The sequence below is a fragment of the Salmo salar genome, chromosome 12 (genome assembly GCF_965601325.2).
Source record: "Salmo salar chromosome 12, fSalSal1, whole genome shotgun sequence".
In the NCBI taxonomy this organism is placed as follows: domain Eukaryota; kingdom Metazoa; phylum Chordata; class Actinopteri; order Salmoniformes; family Salmonidae; genus Salmo; species Salmo salar.
The window spans coordinates 33,376,742-33,400,728 of record NC_138302.1 but is presented as its reverse complement, the minus strand read 5'-3'; the positions used below and the strand labels follow the sequence as shown (position 1 = coordinate 33,400,728).

The following is a 23,987-nucleotide window of genomic DNA, read 5'->3' as shown; positions in this document are numbered from 1 at the left end:
TATAGTGATTCAGGGGGAGGGGTGCGATGGTCCAAGGCAAAGCACGACCCATGAAATATTAGGTGTTTTGGGAAGAAAGCTACAATTAGGACCTGAATAGAGCCATGTTGGGGGCTCAATTATTATTTGCTGTTGGAAAATGGCATATTAAAAAGGTTAGTTCACTATTATTGAATGTCAAGTCCCATACCACTTATGGGAGAGTTAGGAAGGAGGAAGAGTTGGGAGGCCACAGTGATGGGAGAGTTGGGAGGCCACAGTGATGGGAGAGTTGGGAGGCCACAGTGATGGGAGAGTTGGGAGTCCACAGTGATGGGAGAGTTGGGAGTCCACAGTGATGGGAGAGTTGGGAGGCCACAGTGATGGGAGAGTTGGGAGGCCACAGTGATGGGAGAGTTGGGAGTCCACAGTGATGGGAGAGTTGGGAGGCCACAGTGGGACACAGTAGGATTCCACCATCATAGAGCCCTGGCCTTCACTATCTGACTGGCTCTGCTTTTCATAGCAAGTCATTGAGCTAACTGAGCACTTGACTTTACCCACCCTCTCCCACTCCATCCTCCACAGTACCACTTAGCATCGCTATATATTCTGCACCAGCAGTACAGAGGATCACTCATTTGTTGCTGAGAATTTTCCAGCAGCGATGGAAATGCAAACATATAGTGTATTCAAGATTTAAAAAGGCTTCTAAAGTTTGTAATTTCCATTTAAAATGTCAGATTTGATTAGCCCCGAAAAATGTATCAACCCCTACAAAAAATGTCCATTAATTATAATCCAGATAATAATTCACATTTCCTGTTGTTGCAGGATTATTTTCCTCCTGTAACAAACTGGCTCAAATTAAGATCTGTACCTATCCACCTGGCTATAATGCACCCACAATACAAGCCAAACCACTCAACATTGTAATGCTATGGATACCTGCAGAATCCACCTAGGTTAAACACACCACTTAACATTGTAATGCTATGGATACCTGCAGAATCCACCTAGGTTTAACACACCATTTAACATTGTAATGCCAGTACTTTAGCATATAGACAGCTTTTAGAATAGCCACACTTACAATACCTTTTTGAATTAGCATATTAGAATCAGACTGAGGCACAGGCCATATCAATAACAGTAGCACCTCTTCACATTTCACTGAGGATATTGTTAAGCTCAAGTTCAAATGAGATGAGGGGGTCTATTCCTGTCTGTTTACTATATCTTCTGAATCTGTCTCACTCTTTTCCCCTGTCACTCTCCCTTCCCCTCACTCTGCCCTTTCCCTCCTCCCTCTCTCTCACCCTCCTCTCCTCAGCCCACACTCCAGACAACTCGTTCATGGGCTTTGTGTCTGAGGAGCTGAACGACACGGAGAAGAGGAGCATCATGCAGAACAAGGTCAACAACATGGCTGTGGTTTACGGCAAGGAGGCCAGCATGTGGAAGGTAGGCAAAACACACACACACACACACAGTCCACTCACAGTGAAACACGGGTTCAAATAATATGTATTATTTCAAATACTTTAGCTGTACTTGATTTAGCTTGCCCGATAAAATGGGATAGTCCCAAAAGTGCAAACCCCACCCACCTAGCGCTCCAGGCAGGCTCAAGCAAACACTTAACCTACTTGAAAGATTTCCAATACTATTTCAACCCAGGTCTGGGTGCAGAGAGATAATTATCCCACTCACATAGAAAGTTATACGTAGTGGGGTAAAGTGCCGGGGGTCAAATCTTTTTAGATTTTTGTAGAATCATAAAAATTCCCTTCGAGAATAAAGCATATCTGATCATTAATCTAGAACTGCTTTATGTCATCCAGCTCACTCTAAATTGCACCCTTAATATCCCTGTGCTCTTAGAATTAATACTTAGGCATTTGGATTGATATGGATTTGACGTTTAAAAACATATGGATGAGCTGGTTAAAAAGCTAAGATTTAAGATGCCTTTCTCTAAGCAGTAGGAAGCAGATTAATAAATCAACCTTTTTACCTGTTTTTGATTATGGTGATAATACTTATCAAAGAGCAGCTGCTACTACTCTTAAACCTTTGGATGCCATCTACAATAGTGCCCTTAGTTTTGTTACAGGTGACAGTTATGATACTCATCACTGTATCCTGTATCAAAAGGTTGGCTGAACTTCGCTAAAGACCCATAGATCTCTACATTACTCTCTTTTTCTTTCCAATGCCATACTTCATAAACATTCATCTTATCTGATTTTACCTAATCCATTCACAGGATTGGTTAAACTCTTGAGGTTCCTAGGGTCTCCACCGAACTAGCTAAATCTGCTTTTAGTTTTAATGCACTGTATTGCTGGAAAAAAAATCAAAAAATGTTTAATCTTGATGTTCTGGTGCCGTTCAGGCAATTTAAAGTATTGATTGTGGATTTATTTGTGGAGGAATGTAAATGTTTTTCTGTGATTTGTGATGTTTTATTTGTGCTTTGCATGACTGAGTTTTTGTATTTGAATGTGTGCATACAGTATACAGCATTTATACTGAACAAAATATCAACACAACATGTAAAGTGTTGGTCCTGTGTATTATGAGCTGAAATAAAAGATCCCAGAAATGTTCCATAAGCACAAATGTTACTAGCCGCGTCCTCAGAGCATGCTCAGACCAGCTGGCTGGTGTGTTTACGGACATATTCAATCAATCCTTATCCCAGTCTGCTGTTCCCACATGCTTCAAGATGGCTACCATTGTTCCTGTTCCCAAGAAAGCTAAGGTAACTGAGCTAAACGACTATCGCCCCGAAGCACTTACTTCCGTCATCATGAAGTGCTTTGAGAGACTAGTCAAGGATCATATCACCTCCACCCTACCTGACACCCTAGGCCCACTCCAATTTGCTTACCGCCCCAATAGGTCCACAGATGATGTAATCGCAATCACACTGCGCACTGCCCTAACCCATCTGGACAAGAGGAATACCTATGTAAGAATGCTGTTCATCGACTACAGCTCAGCATTTAACACCATAGTACCCTCCAAACTCGTCATTAAGCTCGAGACCCTGGGTCTCGACCCCGCCCTGTGCAACTGGGTCCTGGACTTCCTGACGGGCCGCCCCCAGGTGGTGAGGGTAGGAAACAACATCTCCACCCCGCTGATCCTCAACACTGGGGCCCCACAAGGGTGCGTAATCAGCCCTCTCCTGTACTTGTTCACCCATGACTGCGTGGCCATGCACACCTCCAATTCAATCATCAAGTTTGCAGACGACACTACAGTGGTAGGCTTGATTACCAACAACGACGAGACGGCCTACAGGGAGGGGGTGAGGGCCCTCGGAGTCTGGTGTCAGGAAAATAACCTCACACACAATGTCAATAAAACAAAGGAGATGATCGTGGACTTCAGGAAACAGCAGAGGGAGCACCCCCCTATCCACATCAACGGGACAGTAGTGGAGAAGGTGGAAAGTTTTAAGTTCCTCGGCATACACATCACGGACAAACTGAAATGGTCCACCCACACAGACAGCATGGTGAAGAAGGCGCAGCAGCGTTTTTGTTTTTGGCTTGTCACCAAAAACACTCACAAACTTTTACAGATGCACAATCGAGAGCATCTTGTCGGGCTGTATCACCACCTGGTACAGCAACTGCTCCGCCCTCAACTGTAAGGCTCTCCAGAGGGTAGTGAGGTCTGCACAATGCATCACCGGGGGCAAACTACCTGCCCTCCAGGACACCTACACCACCCGATGTCACAGGAAGGACAAAAAGATCATCAAGGACAACAACCACCCGAGCCTCTGCCTGTTCACCCCGCTATCATCCAGAAGGCGAGGTCAGTACAGGTGCATCAAAGCTGGGACCGAGAGACTGAAAAACAGCTTCTTTCTTAAGGCCATCAGACTGTTAAACAGCCATCACTAACATTGAGTGGCTGCTGCCAACATACTGACTCAAATCTCTAGCCATTTAATAATTAAAAATTGGATGTAATAAATGTATCACTAGTCACTTTCAACAATGTTGTCACACTACACAATGCCACAGATGTCTCAAGTTTTGAGGGAGTGTGCAATTGGCATGCTGACTGCAGGAATCTCCACCAGAGCTGTTGCCAGAGAATTGAATGTTCATTTCTCTACCATAAGCCGCATCCAACGTCATTTTAGAGAATTTGTCAGTATGCCCAACAGGCCTCACAACCGCAGACCATGTGTAACCACGCCAGCCCAGGACCTGCACATCCAGTTTCATTACCTGATTGATCGTCTGAGACAGCTGATGAAACTGAGGAGTATTTCTTTCTGAAACAAACCCTTTTGTGGGGAAAAACACATTCTGATTGGCTGGGCCTGGCTCCCCAGTGGGTGGGCCTTGCGCCCACGCCCTCCCATGGTTGCGCCCCTGCCCAGTAATGTGAAGTTCATAGATTAGGTACTAATACATTTATTTCAATTGACTGATTTTCTTATATGAACTGTAACTCAGTAAAGTCGATGCTATATATATATATATATATATATATATATATATATATATATATATATATATATATATATATATATATACACACACACTCAGCAAAAAAAGAAACCCTGACTTTCAAAGATAATTCGTAAAAATCCAAATAACTTCACAGATCTTCATTGTAAAGGGTTTAAACACTGTTTCCTATGCTTGTTCAGTGAACCATAAACAATTAATGAACATGCACCTGTGGAACGGTCGTTAAGAAACTAACAGCTTACAGACGGTAGGCATTTAAGGTCGCAGTTAGGAAAACTTAGGACACTAAAGAGGCCGTTCTACTGACTCTGAAAAACACCAAAAGAAAGATGCCCAGGGTCCCTGCTCATCTGCGTGAACGTGCGTTAGGCATGCTGCAAGGAGGCATGAGGACTGCAGATGTGGCCAGGGCAATAATTTGCAATGTCCGTACTATGAAACCCCTAAGACAGAGCTACAGGGAGACAGCTGATCGTCCTCGCAGTGGCAGACCACGTGTAACAACACCTGCACAGGATTGGTACATCCGAACATCACACCTGCGGGACAGGTACAGGATGGCAACAACAACTCCCCGAGTTACACCAGGAACGCACAATCCCTCCATCAGTGCTCAGACTGTCCGCAATAGGCCGAGAGAGGCTGGACTGAGGGCTTGTAGGCCTGTTGTAAGGCAGGTCCTCACCAGACATCACCGGCAACAACGTCGCCTATGGGCACAAACCCACCGTCGCTGGACCAGACAGGACTGGCAAAAAGTGCTCTTCACTGACGAGTCGCGGTTTTGTCTCACCAGGGGTGATGGTGGGATTCGCATTTATTGTCAAAGGAATGAGCGTTACACCGAGGCCTGTATTCTGGAGCGGGATCGATTTGGAGGGTCCGTCATGGTCTGGGGCGGTGTGTCACAGCATCATCGGACTGAGCTTGTTGTCATTGCAGGCAATCTCAACTCTGTGCGTTACAGGGAAGACATCCTCCTCCCTCATGTGGTACCCTTCCAGCAGGCTCATCCTGACATGACCCTCCAGCATGACAATGCTAGCAGCCATACTGCTTGTTCTGTGTGTGATTTCCTGCAAGACAGGAATGTCAGTGTTCTGCCATGGCCAGCGAAGAGCCCGGATCTCAATCCCATTGAGCACGTCTGGGACCTGTTGGATCGTAGGGTGATGGCTAGGGCCATTCCCCCCAGAAATGTCCGGGAACTTGCAGCTGCCTTGGTGGAAGAGTGGGGTAACATCTCACAGCAAGAACTGGCAAATCTGGTGCAGTCCATGAGGAGGAGATGCACTGCAGTACTTAATGCAGCTGGTGGCCACACCAGATACTGACTGTTACTTTTGATTTTGACCCCTCCTTTGTCCAGGGACACATTATTCAATTTCTGTTAGTCACATGTCTGTGGAACTTGTTCAGTTTATGTCTCAGTTGTTGAATATTGAATCTTATATATATATATATATATATATATATATATATATATATATTGAGCAAAAATATAAACTAACATGCAACAATTTCAACGATTTTACTGAGTTACAGTTCATATGAGGAAATCAGTCAATTGAATTATATATATGAGTATATTATATATTTTAGAATAAGGCTGTAACGTAACAAAATGTGGAAAAAGTCAAGCGGTCTGAATACTTTCCGTATGCACTGTGTATATATATTGTGTTTTTTTTTCTCATCAACCTACACACAATACCCCATAATGACAAAGAAAAAACAGGTTTTTAGACAGACCGGCCAATAGATACATGGAGACTCAGACAGACTCAATATGGATGAGAAGCAACACCCTGTTAAATCAGCTCATTTCCATTTGCTATGGTCAAGAACAAGAGGTTAAATCAATATAAACCCCTAGAGGGGTTTCAGTCTCATCCACATTCACATCCTCATCCACACTATGTTACCACACCCCTACTTCTCACTCCCCCGGTGTACACTACAGAGATGTAACCAATTAGAACAGAGCTGTTAACTGCATAACAGATAAAACGATCGACATGCCATGTATCTACTATCTATAGAAGATATTACATCTGGCACACATAGCCTCATGTGGATACATTTAACGGAATCATACAACTTTCATTTGCAGACAAATTTCCTTTCAAAAGCAGCCTGGTTGTTCACAGTGCGTATATTCGATGAGGGAGAGACTCGACCTGGATTTTGTTTAAAGACGTGGCTTAGCTGTAGCTTTGTTCCCCCTCTGCCTCTGTCGGCGAGCGGCAATTCCCGCGGATTTTTATTCAATGGTTTAGTCTTGTATCTCGAGCCGAGACAGAAGATGTTTTAGAAACAGTATGTGAATATTGAGCAATTGCCGCTTTATAGGAACAGAAGGAGGGAAATGTAATACATGACAGATCGAGTTGAATATTTATTTGTTCTTTCTCTTGTCTTCCCTCTTCTCGATTCCCTATTCCCTTCCGCATTCTTCTCTCCTCTCTTCTTTGACACTTCGTCGACACGTCTCTTCTCTCCTATCGCCTCCCCCCTCCTGTCTTCCTCCCGTGCGTCTCTCCATTGCATCTTGGTGGGTGATATATTCTACTACAGCTCCAGGTAAGATTCTTCTCAGTCGAACACACCAGCCCTGTTCCCTCTCTTTTAAACCTCCTTTCACACATTCAGTTCATCATTTCCTCCATGATCACACGTCGACGAATACACACTCTTGTGAATGTCAGTTTGAACTAGCATAAAGCTGCGATCACAATGTCACTCTGCCTTCCTTTGCCTTTCCTTTTATACACGTTTTATTTAGAGACAATGGTAAATTGACAAGACATAAGTGGTTTGAATAGTCCACTGCTAATCTTAGCCTGCAGCTGTCTGTGATGATGAGAGAGAAACATGAATTATTGGACTGGGAAGCTGTGTGATGCCACAGATGTCTTTCTGAATATTGAATACCGGGCGAGCGACTAGGACATCTGGTCCAATCAAATATACTGGAGCAAACCCAGACTTCACATGCCCATTTTATGAAGTAGTGGTTTTACCTATCTCAAGGCTCTCCAAAGAGTTGTTTTTTGGGGGGTTGACTTCTGCCCTCTCTCTTTCTGTCGCGTGAGACAATTTGTCGAACAAATCGATAGTTCTTGCGCTATGTGGTATTGGGCTTAGTCGTATCATGGAGACATGAGTAGAGGAGAGGTGTGTGTTGGGTTTTAAGGGATAGTACTAGTATTGATTTCTGAAATGTTAACCTTGTGAGTCGGGCCTGTAAGGCAGGCTAAAGCCGTAAACAGTATTGTGATGACTCCATCTTGTATTCCAAAGGGCATAGGGGACTTCTTGTGCTTTTTGCCTAGGATATCGCTCCTTGTGTTGGAGAGGGAGAGATGGAGAGTGAGTTGGAGAGGTAGAAAGAGAGATGGTAACGGTTAGAGGGAAATTGTGAGAAGTATGGAGAGAGGACGATAGAGATTTATAGAGGCCTGCAGGTGCAGTGTATTTTTGGAGCCAGTATGTTCATGCCACACACCCCTTCCCACACACACACACACACACTTGCCCATGCTGGCCTGTGTCAATTCTTGCTTGCTGTGTGTGTGCATGCGGGCTACCTGCTGGCTCTATGAGATATAAGGGCTTTTTCCTGTTAAACCCACAGGGGAAGTGCTCATTCTTGGAGGACACGCTCGTGGTAATTGCTGGAGCGGAATTAGTGGAATGGTATACAGTGGGGGGAAAAAAGTATTTGATCCCCTGCTGATTTTGTACGTTTGCCCACTTACAAAGAAATGATCATTCTATAATTTTAATGGTAGGTTTATATGAACAGTGAGAGACAGAATAACAACAAAAAAATCCAGAAAAACGCATGCCAAAAATGTTATAAAATGATTTCCATTTTAATGAGGGAAATAAGTATTTGACCCCTCTGCAAAACATGACTTAGTACTTGGTGGCAAAACCCTTGTTGGCAATCACAGAGGTCAGACGTTTCTTGTAGTTGGCCACCAGGTTTGCACACATCTCAGGAGGGATTTTGTCCCACTCCTCTTTGCAGATCTTCTCCAAGTCATTAAGGTTTCGAGGCTGACGTTTGGCAACTCGAACCTTCAGCTCCCTCCACAGATTTTCTATGGGATTAAGGTCTGGAGACTGGCTAGGCCACTCCAGGACCTTAATGTGCTTCTTCTTGAGCTACTCCTTTGTTGCCTTGGCCGTGTGTTTTGGGTCATTGTCATGCTGGAATACCCATCCACGACCCATTTTCAATGCCCTGGCTGAGGGAAGGAGGTTCTCACCCAAGATTTGACTGTACATGGCCCCGTCAAATGATGCAGTGAAGTTGTCCTGTCCCCTTAGCAGAAAAACACCCCCAAAGCATAATGTTTCCACCTCCATGTTTGACAGTGGAGATGGTGTTCTTGGGGTCATAGGCAGCATTCCTCCTCCTCCAAACACGGCGAGTTGAGTTGATGCCAAAGAGCTCTATTTTGGTCTCATCTAACCACAACACTTTCACCAGTTGTCCTCTGAATCATTCAGATGTTCATTGGCAAACTTCAGACGGGCATGTATATGTATTCTTGAGCAGGGGGACCTTGCGGGCGCTGCAGGATTTCAGTCCTTCATGGCCTAGTGTGTTACCAATTATTTTCTTGGTGACTATGGTCCCAGCTGCCTTGAGATGATTGACAAGATCCTCCCGTGTAGTTCTGGGCTGATTCCTCACCGTTTTCATTGCAACCCCACGGGGTGAGATCTTGCATGGAGCCCCAGGCCAAGGGAGATTGACAGTTCTTTAGTGTTTCTTCCATTTGTGAATAATTGCACCAACTGTTGTCACCTTCTCACCAAGTTGCTTGGCGATGGTCTTGTAGCCCATTCCAGCCTTGTGTAGGTCTACAATCTTGTCCCTGACATCCTTGGAGAGCTCTTTGGTCTTGGCCATGGTGGAGAGTTTGGAATCTGATTGATTGATTGCTTCTGTGGACATGTGTCTTTTTTACAGGTAACAAGCTGCGGTTAGAAGCACTCCCTTTAAGAGTGTGCTCCTAATCTCAGCTCGTTACCTGTATAAAAGACACCTGGGAGCCAGAAATCTTTCTGATTGAGAGGGGGTCAAATACTTATTTCCCTCATTAAAATGCAAATCAATTTATAACATTTTTGACATGCGTTTTTCTGGATATTTTTGTTGTTAATCTGTCTCTCATTGTTCAAATAAACCTACCATTAAAATTATAGACTGATCCTTTCTTTATCAGTGGGCAAACATACAAAATCAGCAGGGGATCAAATACTTTTTTCCCCCACTGTATGCCATTCCATTCGCTCAGTTGCAGCCATTATTATGAGCTGTCCTCCCCTCCGCAGCCTCCACTGCTGTATGCTCACCCTGAAGAAGGCACAGTGATGCCAAAACATTGGTGGTTTACTGAATAAATTACCCGGGAACTTGTATATAGAGTGTGCAACTCTCTTTATTCATTTTTAAGCCTACTTGCCATTAGTCAGCACCTCTACCAACTTTTTGGCGTGTTTTTTGGGCAGCCTTTAGTTATTATGCCCCCAGCTTCTGGAATTGCCTGCCAGAGAACCTGGGGGGCCCAAACTGTGGACATATTTAAAAGAGATCTTAAAACGCCTCTTTTTAGCTTTGCTTTTCCTTAGGGGGCTTTTTAGTCAGTTAGTTGTTGTCATTTTTCTGTTTTGTATCTTATGTTTGTTGTGTAGTAAATATTCCAGCTTTTCTTTTCATACATTTTTACTCGTTTTTTGCTGTGAAGTACATTGCGTTGCATTCCATGTCTGAAATGTGCTGTATAAATAAAGCTAGATTTGATTTGAGAACTTTTTGGGTGTAGGCCAGCTTATGCTTTTTATTAGTCTACCTCCAGCACAGACACACACTCCTCCTCACACACATCAGATAACCATGTCTCTTCCTCTTCTCTCTTTCTCTCTCATTCTCTCTTTACAGTCCCTCAACAGGTTATTTCCTAGCATGACATCCAGTTCACTTGAGATGAAACCCAGTCGAACAAACTTAAACCCAACACACAAAGTCCAGGTTGCCTTCAATTGTATAAATCAATCATTCATCTTCTCTGAGTCCTGGCTGTTTTTCACGCTCTTGTAACCCAACCTTGCTCTATATGAACTGATTCCTGAGAATAGAGTCCAGGTTAGATAATTAGCATTACTAATATGGCCCGGGTCTGGCCCAGTCAAGCCAGGTCAAGGATTAGCTAGCCTGGGCTAAGCCTGGGTTACATCCGTGTGTGTGCATCTCTGTGTGTGTGTGTGGTTCTCTCTCATGTTTTGTTGGCTCTAATTCATAGTGTCTGGTGCACTCAGAGCGTTGGCTAATCTCCTAATTGGCTGGGAAAATCCTCAGAGGAAACCATCGATCGCAGGAGTCAACCAATTACAGTACAGCCTACAGGGCGAGTACAGGGATACAGTAAGCTTCTTAACATCCAGGAAGCAGGAAGTCAATAAGGAGACCTGGGCTGTGGTTGATTCACATTGAGGGGGTGGGTTGTTTTGTTTTTCAGACGTGGAGGCTAGCTATGAAAGGGTGCCCATGCTTAAACACACACAGGCGAAGTGCGTGGACGCACACACACTCTCACACATCTCCCACCTCAAAATGCATCCCCTTTTATTGTCAACATCCACTTAAGATGCACTATTGGGTTGAAAGGTTATGCCTCAGAAGAAAGATGGTGCTTGGGCACATGAATGCGCTGTATTGAATCAGCCAGAAAGCACCTGTTATTGTGCGTAGATGTGGTTTGCTTTTATGCCACAGTAGATATGTGTACTCCCTATTTATAATCTATTCATTTCAATGTGTGGGTATAATCTATTCATTTCAATGTGTGGGTATCATCTATTCATTTCAATGTATGGCATAATCTATTCATTTCAATGTGTGGGCATAATCTATTCATTTCAATGTATGGGCATAATCTATTCATTTCAATGTATGGGCATAATCTATTCATTTCAATGTGTGGGCATAATCTATTCATTTCAATGTGTGGGCATAATCTATTCATTTCAATGTGTGGGCATAATCTATTCATTTCAATGTATGGGCATAATCTATTCATTTCAATGTGTGGGCATAATCTATTCATTTCAATGTGTGGGCATAATCTATTCATTTCAATGTGTGGGCATAATCTATTCATTTCAACGTACTGTATGGGCAGGCTTGCTGTTTTACAGTCTTTACTCCGAAGGCCCCATTACTGCATGATGGAACGGCGGGACCGTGAGGACACACTCTAACACACACGTTCATACTATTATTATTATTTATTTTGTATTATTGTTTGTATATTGTTGTATATGAAATGCGTGTGACTGTCCTTGTCTGTCACTGTATCAGTGTTTTGTTACTTGTCATGTTTTGTGTTTTTGTGGACCCCAGGAAGAGTAGCTGTTGCTTCGGCAAAAGCTAATGGGCATCCGAATAAAACCACTGAATTAACCAATCAGATAGGTAGACGTGCGAGAGCTCCATAGATGGGTCAGAGAGAGAGGGATGTCATAGCAGCCAGTAAGGAGAACCGGCTGGCACAGGCTGGCGAATGCTGTGCTCTGCTGCTGCTGCCCTCTGGGTGCCTGGAGTGGCAGTGGCAGTCTGCCAGTATCTTTTCCCTGCGTCCTTACACGGACGCCTCGCTCTCTGGCGCCGGGAAGAGACGCTAGAGGCCAAATGTGTGCGATGAGATAGAGAGGAATTGAGAGAAAGGGTGTGTGCGTGTGTGTGTGTGCGCGCACGTGTGCAGGAAACCAATCCAGATCCCTAGCACCTCACCTCATTCATATTGACGGCCCACGGCAGTGCGGCACTGTGTGTCTCTCTGGGATTTCTAAAGGGGTCTGTCACATTAAATGCCCTGCGCTCACTAACAGGCAATGGCTCTGCCTCTCTCTGTGTGAAGATACTGGCGTTCCCACAGCACACACACACTCACTCAGTGAATTCACAACCACTCATGCACACACACACACACACATACACACTCATAGTGCATCATCACACTAACACACACTCACTCAGTGAATTCACAACCCCTCATGCACACACACACACACACACATACACACTCATAGTGCATCATCACACTAACACACACACTCATTGCCCCTTATATGTACACTCCTAAACAACCACACACACAGCCATTAACACATCACCTCTAATCAAGTCATTCTCTCTGTCCCTCCTTCCCTCTCCATCTCTCCCTCCCTCCTTCCCTCTCCATCTCTCCCTCCCTCCTTCCCTCTCCATCTCTCCCTCCCTCCTTCCCTCTCCATCTCTCCCTCCTTCCTTCCCTCTCCATCTCTCCCTCCCTCCTTCCCTCTCCATCTCTCCCTCCCTCCTTCCCTCTCCATCTCTCCCTCCTTCCTTCCTTCCCTCTCCATCTCTCCCTCCCTCCCTCCTTCCCTCTCCATCTCTCCCTCCTTCCTTCCCTCTCCATCTCTCCCTCCTTCCTTCCCTCTCCATCTCTCCCTCCCTCCTTCCCTCTCCATCTCTCCCTCCCTCTCCATCTCTCCCTCCTTCCTTCCCTCTCCATCTCTCCCTCCCTCCCTCCTTCCCTCTCCATTTCTCCCTCCATCCTTCCCTCTCATCTCTCCCTCCCTCCTTCCCTCTCCATCTCTCCCTCCTTCCTTCCCTCTCCATCTCTCCCTCCCTCCTTCCCACTCCATCTCTCTGTCCTTCCTTCCATTTCTCCCTCCTTCCTTCCCTCTCCATCTCTATCTCCCTCATTCTCTCTCCATCTCTCCCTCCCTCCTTCCCTCTCCATCCCTCCCTCCCTCCGTCCCTCTCCCTCCCCCTCTCCCATCGCACTTGCTCCTCCACTTTCTCTCCCTCAACCTCAACCCACTCCCTCTCTCACTCTCTCCCTTTCCTTTCTCACACACTCATTACATTTTCCACCGTCCCACTTCCTCTCCTCGCTCACCAACTCCCCATTCACTTTCTTACATTCTTTCTCTCTCTCTCTTCCCTCCTCCTTGTCTATCAGCAGGGTAAGGAGGGTTTCCTCCAGATCCTCCACAGGTACATGGAGGTCCACGGGACGGTGTACTACGAGACCCAGCGGCCCCCCGAGGTGCCTGCCTACGTCAAGAACCACGGCCTGCTGCCCCAGCACGAGCTGCAGACGCTGCTCCGTAAGGCCAAGGTACTGGAACACACACACACTAGACGATACACAACATACACAAGAGGTAACACACTACAGATGTAGGATCTTCATTTGATCACCCTGTTGCAGGATAACTTTCCTTCAATGCAGGATTCTCTGTAAGTAAGTGTATTTGAGGTTTAAAAAATCTTCTAATTCCACTTTGAAATTCAGACTTGATTTTCAGTTACGGAAAATTGATCAACCCCTACAAACAATGTCCAGTCATTATAATCCACATAATAATTCATATTTCCTGTTGCTGCAGGATTATTTTTCTGCTGTAGCAAACTGGCTCAAATTAAGATCCTACATATGTACGTGCGCGAACACATTCAGGCACCATGCACGCACACATAATACACACACACACAACACACACACACACACACTAGTTCCACACACACTACTGTTGCACCAGCACTAACTACAACAGCATCTACGCAAGGCCAACACACAGTTACCTTCCAGTTCTGGATATATCTGTAATATTCAATTGACAAGCATTAATAAAATAACTGGTGGTTATCTTAACTAGTTCCATCTTCGTCTCCCCCACCAGCTCTTCATCGGGTTTGGTTTCCCCTACGAAGGGCCCGCCCCTCTGGAGGCTATAGCCAATGGGTGCATCTACCTGCAGCCCAAGTTCCACCCACCGCACAGCTCGCTCAATCACGAGTTCTTCAGAGGCAAGCCCACATCTAGAGAGGTGAGCTCCCATTGGTCAACACAGTATCTAGTACCACTCTTCAACTGAATGTTAACCAATAAAATTCAACAAACTGCCAACATTCCCGATTGTACACCAAATGTGCCACTTATACATCACAGAATATTGCTTTAAACTGGAATGTTCTACTAATTCTATACTCTGTCCCTCTCAGGTGTCGTCCCAGCACCCGTATGCAGAGCAGTACATCGGGCGGCCCCACGTCATGACAGTAGATTACAACAACTCCCAGGAGTTTGACTCCGCCATCAGAGAGATCATGAGTACCGAGGTGCAGTTATTTCATGATGTATTTCTTGACTCATTGGTTTCTTTGGCAGTGACCAAACACACTATGTTGCCTCTGGGAAGGACTGCACAACCATATAACATATAGCAGCGCTGGTACTGAACGGGTCACGCTGCTTTTTGTTTTAATGACGTTTCAGCTCGCTCCATCCAGCAGATACACCTCCTGAAAGCTCCATGTGGAGAAGCGCTAGCTGCAGCGTTTTCAACCTCGGACAGTGGTGTATGCTATGCTAGCATTAGGAAGCAGGGTGTCCACAGCCAGGGAGTAATTAGCCTGTACATGTGGCTTAATGGGAACCTGCAGTCGGTGTGAGGCTCCAGGGAGTGTGAAAGGTTGAGAGAAGTTGAGCAAGAGGTCAAACAGGCCGATTTGAGATGCCTCTATAAAGCTGTGTTGTTTGTGTGTGTGTTTGTGGGGTCTCTAAGTATGTGTGTGTGTGTGTGTGTGTGTGTGTGTGTGTGTGTGTGTGTGTGTGTGTGTGTGTGTGTGTGTGTGTGTGTGTGTGTGTGTGTGTGTGTGTGTGTGTGTGTGTGTGTGTGTGTGTGTGTGTGTGTGTGTGTGTGTGTGTGTGTGTGTGTGTGTGTGTTCTCCCCTATCCACTCTCCTGCTTGTCAGACATGCCATAGCTCAGTGCACAGGCGCTTACTCTCTGTCTTCCCTGTCTGTCACTCCACTGAAAGATGGCTGCCCTGTCTGTCTGTCTGTCTGTCTGTCACTCTACTGAGAGATGTCTGTCTGTCACTCCAGTGATAGATGGCTGATGGGTCACTTCATCCCTCACTGGAAACTGCACACTTCCCCTGTTTGTGGGCTGGCTCTCTGTCCAGGGCGGCTCCACATGCTCAGCCGTGCAGACCAAAGCAATCTCCACTGGCTGACAACTCTTCATGTTCACATAAATCCCTCTCCATTTCTCTATGTCTCTCTCTCTTGCTCTGTCTCTCTCTCTCTTTCTTTCACTCTCCCTCTCTCGCTCTCTCTCTGTTCCCCCTTTCTCATTCTGTCCATCCCACTGACCTGTTGTTTTCATATTTATCCCTCTTTAATAAATGGGAGGCAGTGAGGGAGGAAGGAGGGAGGGTGGGCGAGACTGTGCCTCTCTCTGCTTAGACCAAAGCAAATGTTGTGAGGCATATTTCTGTGCTAGTTTATATACATGATTCATAGTGTTATGTTTTGATCAGATTTGAGATGTGTAACTTTTTTTTCCGACATCCTCTCTCTACATATTTGCTTTTCTTTATTTGAAATTGGAAAAGTCAGATTCCACATGCAGTTAAACATTTTGTATAAAGAAAATGATTTACTGAGCGACGTATCAGTTACAAGTGAGATTTGGAACATTAGATACGGGATCTACTGTTAAAACTGGAGGGAATACATTATTAATATGTAGTCTGTGTGTATGTAGTTTCAGGCTCCACGTATTCCTAATGGAGAAGTTTAACATAACTAGTTCTGCTTAATCAAAAATGTATTTCCTTGAAATATTACATTGCGTCATTGTGCACAACATGTTATCAGAGACATTGGTTCCAAAGGGACATCCAGTTAAGTAATACTGTATTCAGTCGCCCATGCTAAAAAGAAAACGTACAATCCTGGTATTTTAAGCAAAATACTTCAACCAACTGAGCCGCCGGATCCACATGTTTACAATTACAATAGGGGACAATAATCTAAGACCATCTATTTCCGTATTTAGACCGGGAAGTACATTTCCAGGTAGTTTATTGAGTTTAGTTTCCTTTACAGTTTCAAGTCGGTAGGTGGGTGTGTTTTGCCTCAGCTAGAGATAAATAATTAGTATTCTGATGAATTACAGCAATATAGCTATTCTCTAATCAGACAAATCAAAGGTGAGCCTTTTGTTGCATATTGAATAGCTATGCAAATTAAATCAAAGCCTGGTTGCGTCCCAAATCACATCCTATTCCCTACATGACTCCAGAAGGGCTCTGGTGAAAAGCAGTGCACTGTGTAGGGAATAGGCTGCCATTTGGGGGACACAGGTCACCCACTGCAATTAAGCCACACCCACTTTAAAATGGCCACGGTTACGTCCCAAATGGTAGCCTATTCTCTATAATAGTGCACTACTTTTAACAAAAGCCCTGTGGGCCCTGGTCAAAAGCAGTGCACTATGTCGGGAATTAGGTTCCATTTGTGAAGCACCCCACGTTTATTTATTGTGATTAATGGGTAGAATTGGCTACTTATTGCAATTAGGATGAACGATAGGTAAAACAATATTGAAATTAGGAAAATATGGTAATTTAGTGGTTACATTGATTGCCTAGCAATGCATTCTGTGGAAATGTTCTGATCTGTGAAAATTTGTGGGTGGGTGGGTGTGTCTGCAGGTCGAGCCATACCTACCGTATGAGTACACATGTGAGGGAATGCTGGAGAGGGTACACGCCTACATACAGCATCAGGTAGGTTCACCGTGCACACACACACACATGCATACATACAGTTGAAGACGGAAGTTTACATACACTTAGGTTGGAGTCATTAAAACTTGTTTTTCAACCACTCCCCAAATTTCTTGTTAACAACTATAGTTTTGGCAAGTCGGTTAAGACATCTACTTTGTGCATGACACAAGTAATTTGTTTACAGACAGATTATTTCACTTATAATTCACTGTATCACAATTCCAGTGGGTCAGAAGTTTACATACACTATGTTGACTGTGCCTTTAAACAGCTTGGAAAATTCCAGAAAGTTATGTCATAGCTTTAGAAGCTTCTGATAGGCTAATTGACATCATTTGAGTCAATTGGAGGTGTACCTGTGGATGTATTTCACAGGGCCTACCTTCAAACTCAGTGCCTCTTTGCTTGACATCATGGGAAAATCAAAAGAAATCAGCCAAGACCTCAGAAAAAAAATTGTAGACCTCCACAAGTCTCGTTCATCCTTGGGAGCAATTTCCAAACGCCTGAAGGTACCACGTTCATCTGTACAAACAATAGTACGCAAGTATAAACACCATTGGACCATGCAGCCATCAGACTACGGTTTGCAACTGCACATGGGGACAAAGATCGTACTTTTTGGAGAAATGTCCTCTGGTCTGATGAAACAAAAATAGAACTGTTTGACCATAATGACCATTGCTATGTTTGGAGGAAAAAGTGGGGAGGCCATCCCACCATCCCAACCGTGAAGCACGGGGGTGGCAGCATCATGTTGTGGGGGTGCTTTGCTGCAGGAGGGACTGGTGCACTTCACAAAATAGATGGCATCATGAGGGAGGAAAATGATGTGAATATATTGAAGCAACAGCTTCAAGCTCAAGACATCAGTCAGGAAGTTAAAGCTTGGTCGCAAATGGACAATGACCCCCAAGCATACTTACAAAGTTGTGGCAAAATGGCTTAAGGATAACAAAGTCAAGGTATTGGAGTGGCCATCACAAAGCCCTGACCTCAATCCTATAGAAAATGTGTGGGAAGAAATGAAAAAGTGTGTGCGAGTAAGGAGGCCTACAAACCTGACTCAGTTACACCAGCTCTGTCAGGAGGAATGGGCCAAAATTCACCCAACTTATTGTGGGAAGCTTGTGGAAGGCTACCTGAAATGTTTGACCCCAAGTTAAACAATTTAAAGGCAATGCTACCAAATACTGAGTGTATGTAAACTTCTGACCCACTGGGAATGTGAAAGAAATAAAAGCTGAAATAAATCATTCTCTCTGCTATTATTCTGACATTTCACATTCTTAAAATAAAGTGGTGATCCTAACTGACCTAAGACAGGGAATTTTTACTAGGATTAAATGTCAGGAATTGTGAAAGACTCAGTTTAAATGTATTTGGCTAAGGTGTATGTAAACTTCCGACTTTATGTTTGTCCCAAAACATACCTTCATAATGTCTTCCTCCCATGCTGCCTTCCTACCACACACACCATCTCCCCTCTAATCAACCAGGAAAGGTCACTAATCAACACTGTGTCTGATTATGGACTAGACCAGGGTTTCCCAAACCCAGTCCTGCACCCCCGGTTTAACGTTTTGGTTTCGCCCTAGCACTACACAGCTGATTCAAATAATCAATGCTTGATGATGCGTTGGTTATTCGAATCAGCTGTGAAGTGCTAGGGCAAAAACCAAAACGTGCACCCGGGGGGGTGCTCTTGTGTGTTACTGTGCAATAGCCTACTATTTATATAATATACAGTCCTTGACATTATTTTTGACTTACGTCATTTAGCAGATGCTGTTATCCAGAGCGACTTACAGTACTGAGTGCATACAATATCGTACTCGTCCCCCGTGGGAATCGAACCCACAACCCTGGCTGTTGCAAGCGTCATGCTCTACCAACTGAGCCACACGTGACCACTGTGCTATTGTATTACTATGTAATACATATTTATTGGGTTGTTGTTACAGTTCCATATCCCATTCTATCGTACTCTGAAAAGATCTATTCAGCCCAGTGTATTTATCTACTGTATAGGATGTTCATAACCTCTCTGTTTCTGTCCATTACGGAACCATCCCCGTGTTCATCTTCCTCTGTGTGTTTAAATCAAGCTGCTGTGTGTGTTTACTCTTCGGCTGCGTTACTCCCATCTAACCGGGGACGGTGTCAGTGGGTAAAATACATAGAGGCGGGTCGTTCTCTTTCACTGACTCATCTCCACACGTCTCCTTAGAAACCACTGCTACCTCCATGTCCTGTTTGGTGGCCGGGCCGACACAGACAGAGACTGTCACTATCAGACTCTGATATTTCTGCTGTAATCTGTTTAATGTGTCTGGAAAATGCTATCAGAACTGCTATTTGAACGGTCTGGTTGACTTGATAGGCTGATATGTCAAATTGGTTCTCTTTCTTGTTTTAAAACAAGTTCTCTCTCTGGTGCTGTTGGACCCAGATGAGTTTTGTCAGGGAATAGGTGAAGGGTTGATGGGAGATTATTTAGAGGGATGTACAGTATAGAGGAGGTTGGAGAAACGGCTGTTTATTAGTATTTCTGTCCCACGATGCCCTGAAGTGTTAGGAAATGTAGATTTATTCACAGCTATAGGCAAAAGTGTCAGCGGGCTTTGATTTGTGTTGGCTTTCGTGTTTGTATAGTGTGGGAGTGATAATTCGTGCATGTGGATGTGCGTAGCTAACTTGGCGTCTGTGCGTGCATTTGCACCGTCATCAAAAATACCACATTGTGTATAATGGAATCTCGGCACAGAGAAACAAATCTCCCGTGTGTGATAGCACCAGAGACTACCTATGTGTTGTTATTCAACATCCCCTTCCCCTCTCTCTCGCTCTCTCTCTCGCTCTCCTCTCCCTCCGTCCCTCCAGGACTTCTGCGCCCCCGAGGTCCCCTTCCCTCCGGCCAACTCCTCATCCTCCAAGCTGGGGCTGAGTAGTCCGGGTAGCCCTGGGCCTCAATTTGTCCTGCTGCCCAACTCCAGTGCCCTAACCTGGGCCCCCGACGCCAGCGCCCCCGACGCCTGGCCCCCTCTCAGCTCTCTGAGGCTGCTGGCGTCCCAGGAGGGCCAGTCGTGTGTGGAGGCGTGCCAGCGTGCCAACCTGGTGTGTGAGTCCGCGCTGTTCCGCTTCGTCAATAACAAGGATGCTCTGCGCGGGTGAGTGGCACCTTGGCACACCTGTTTTCACGTTAAGCCATATTCGTACACACACACGCACACATTGGACATACGTTTCTAACAGCCACACACACATATGCAGAATGACTACACGTCACTAACAATCATACAGACATGCACACTGCTCTCCGACCTCTGTGACCGACCTACCACTCCATGGTACCAAACGGTGGTTAGTTCCCTAAGGGCTGTCTGTGGGCGTAATACTCAAACAGCTACAGCAAGGACGTCAGGCTCAAAGTCTTCTCAGTGATGTCAGCTGTCTTGTCGGCCCCATCTAGAGATCTGTAGTGACAGTGGAAGACGATAAGAGTGTCATAGCAACGCCAACTCTTCCTCTTCTTTTATCTTTCCCTTTCTCCTTGTCTTTCTCTTCATCACCCATCCTGCTCGACATATTTTTCATTGCTTTATCTTCGGTTCCTTTTTTACTTCATCCCTTTCTCTCTCTGTGTCCCTCTCTGTCTCTCTCTGTGTCTGTGTGTCTCTCTGTGTCTCTCTGTGTCTCTCTCTGTGTCCCTCTCTGTGTCCCTCTCTGTGTCTGTGTCACTCTCTGTGTCTGTGTCTCTCTCTGTCCCTCTCTCTGTCCCTCTCTGTGTCCCTCTCTCTGTCCCTCTCTGTGTCCCTCTCTGTGTCCCTCTCTGTGTCTGTCTCTCGCTGTGTCACTGTCTGTGTCACTGTCTGTGTCACTGTCTGTGTCACTGTCTGTGTCACTGTCTGTGTCACTGTCTGTGTCTCTGTCTCTGTCTGTGTCTCTCTTTTTGTCTCTCTCTGTTTCTGTCTCTTTCTTTCTCTCTCTCCCTCTGTTTCCCCTTCCATCTCTTCCCCCTTTTCATCCTCCCCCTCCCCTCTTGGACTCTCTCTTTCTCTCTGCATCACTCAAACACCCTCTATGCATCACCCCATCCCCCTCCCTCCATCAAACATTCCCCCACCCCTCCCCCCACCAGGTTAGAGGTGCAGTGTGAGGTGGTGGAGGCGGAGGTCAACCACGTGTTCCCGGCCTTCTCCGTCCTACGCCGGGAGTGCAGCCTCCAGAAGGACCCCCTCCTCTACAGCTGTGCCGGCCACAGCCCCAAGTACCGCCGCCTCTGCCCCTGCCGGGACTACCGCCGCGGCCAGGTTGCCCTCTGCCGAGACTGCTTATGAGGAGGGGCCAGGAGTTTTTCCCAATGAACGCCTGACCCGGCAATGTGGCTAGGAAAAACTCCAGGCGCTCTAGTTATAGCCTATGAATTGTAGACTATAAACTATGGACTATAAGCTTAACCGGCTCAGGTTACGATGCTAGGAGAGGGGCTGGCTAAAACCGAAGGACCCCCCCCCACCCAACTGAAAGACTTGGTTCAAAGCTACCCTCTGAGCTTGAGTGGGTTGTTGTCCCATAGTCCCCCCCCCCCTTCATTCCTTGGTTTCTAAATTGACTAATATGTTTCTGATATGAGCCTATGGATGGTTTGCCTCAAAGCTCCTCACTGGCCTTAGAGAGATGTGCTGGACTATACTGCAACGAGTACAACCGTTCACCATGTGGCCACAGGAAAACACAGTAATCCGCAATAGAGAAATGGCTATATCGCCATCTGACTAGCTACCTAACTAATACCTAGAGGAGACCACTGACCGGAAGATCATTGATTTGCTGCTACAATATCAATAATTGGACTTTAACCCTCCAAGACCAGGGAGTTAAGAGAGTAAACGACCCGGAGAAGAAAACAGGCGACACAACGTGTGTCAAACTCCTAGAAAACATGACCTTTGAGTGGAACGCCACCTTTGGGTCAATAACCCTCTCATCTCACCTCCTCTCTTTGGCGTTGTGCTTTGACAATAGATGATGGACACTCACTCTCTCCCTTAACTCTCTCCTTTTAAAGATGAACTCTTTCTTTTGTGCGACTAAGATAACCCTGGCTGCCAACGTAGTCAATGCAATCATCTCTGTTGCGCTAAAATGAACTAAAACAGATGAAAGATTATTTTTTAATAAAGTGAACGTTTTGAGCTCTGCTACTGCAGAACAGAGGATTTTTAAGAACCTTTCGGTGGTTTTGTGACAGAAATAAAAAATAAAAATGGAAAGTTAAAAGAGATCAAAGCGTCGATGTCGTTTTGTTGTCGGTCTTGTCATGACTCATAAATATATATTTTTTTATTTCTGGATTAATGGTTTCTTTCATCTCCGGCTGCTCAGTTTCCATTTCCCTCCTGTCCTCCCCTGCCCATCCATCCATGAGAGAGAGAGAGGGAGATATGAGAGATGTTTGATCTTCCACTCCTCCAGAGCCAGAAGCAGGGGATGAGATTGTCGATATGTTGCGTTGGAGGGGGGAGAAAATCAGATATCTGTTCTGCTTTCTGGTTTTCCAGATGAGACATGCACTGAGGCCAGCATTCACAACACTTGTGCTTACCTTGGGAAGTGAGTGGGGGATCCAACATAACCCTTAATGTACCAGTCCAATGCTCATAGGATAGGAGCTGGCCTCTACTACGAAACAGAATATGCAACATACTGTACACACTGAACATACCATTATACCTTACAAGTCTATGGAGTCTTGGAGTTAACTGTTTTTATGCCAAGTAGGAATCCTTTGGGAGAGATCAATGGTTTTCCTCTGATACTGTACGTCTATGGAGGTTGACATCTATGGTAGTGATGATAGTGGTCCGTAACAGTGAATGTCTATGGTATTGGATGTACTATCGGAGGCTCTGTGTATAGTAGGGGGTCTAATCTTCATAGTGAATATTGATTCGTTGTGTTCAGTACATCTATTGAAGCATTGGCTTGAAGCGTTTGTTGACAGCTCCGTTTCTGCTCCTGGTCAGTATTCCAGTGAATTAAGTAGAATGTAATGAATAATACAGAATCAGAGTGAAGGCCATGCAGAATTCCCCATTGGCCTGAAAGGAAAAATGACAGCGTTATTTAAATAACTCCTTGTTTTCAATTTCATACAGCCCATAGGCCAATGAATAATTTTTATCCAGGCGTTCATCTCTTGGAGCTCGATATATACAGGAATAATAAAAAACCACTTAGCTATACTTTGGGGAAAGATAGGAGTTTGAATGAAAGCCTAATCCTACTGTTCCAAGGGGTCATAACGCCATTGCTCAACAGACAGAACTGTTATAATGGGATTTTATTAGCATTACTTGTGATTAAGTCATTATATAATTAGCACAGTGATTTATTCCCCAGACAATGAAAGGTTAATTAACTCTTTTGTCTCAGTGTCTGCCTATTGCAGTGTGTGTGTGTGTGCGTGCATAAACAAATGTGTGTGTGTGTGTGCGTAAGGACTGTGTGTGAGTATGGATTAGTTTGGGAGGTGCACACATACACTTCTGAGCATCACGTGAGTCCCTGAAACAGGATGAGATTTATCACGATTGTTATTTATTAATCTGAGAAAATAAACACACGTTCACTCTTTCTTCTTCTCTCCATCCCCGTCTCTTTCTCTCCCTCCATCTCATAGGGTGACTTTCAAAGTTTATACAGTGAGGTCATCTCTTCTAATTGGCCTGAGTTGCTGATATTTGCATAAATGTTGCCTAAGAGAGACACTGAACTGTTCTGAAACAAGGATGCCCGTTTACCATGTGGTCCTGGTACTCCAGCAGGAAGTCAGAGCAGACATGGTGA

At 45.0% G+C, this 23,987-nt stretch overlaps 1 protein-coding gene across 1 annotated transcript in view; it reads left to right on the top strand.

The window, feature by feature from the left end:
- Positions 1–22,427, top strand: part of LOC106564922 (alpha-1,6-mannosylglycoprotein 6-beta-N-acetylglucosaminyltransferase B) — a 145,999-nt gene extending 123,572 nt beyond the window's left edge. The window contains exons 11-17 of the mRNA XM_082958859.1: positions 1,313–1,443; positions 13,514–13,669; positions 14,235–14,381; positions 14,557–14,673; positions 17,058–17,132; positions 20,019–20,305; positions 21,277–22,427. Coding sequence (XP_082814985.1) covers positions 1,313–1,443; positions 13,514–13,669; positions 14,235–14,381; positions 14,557–14,673; positions 17,058–17,132; positions 20,019–20,305; positions 21,277–21,475 — 1,112 coding nt within the window. The 3' untranslated portion in view covers positions 21,476–22,427. The remainder of the gene's footprint in view (positions 1–1,312; positions 1,444–13,513; positions 13,670–14,234; positions 14,382–14,556; positions 14,674–17,057; positions 17,133–20,018; positions 20,306–21,276) is intronic.
- The last annotated feature ends 1,560 nt before the right edge of the window (positions 22,428–23,987 follow it).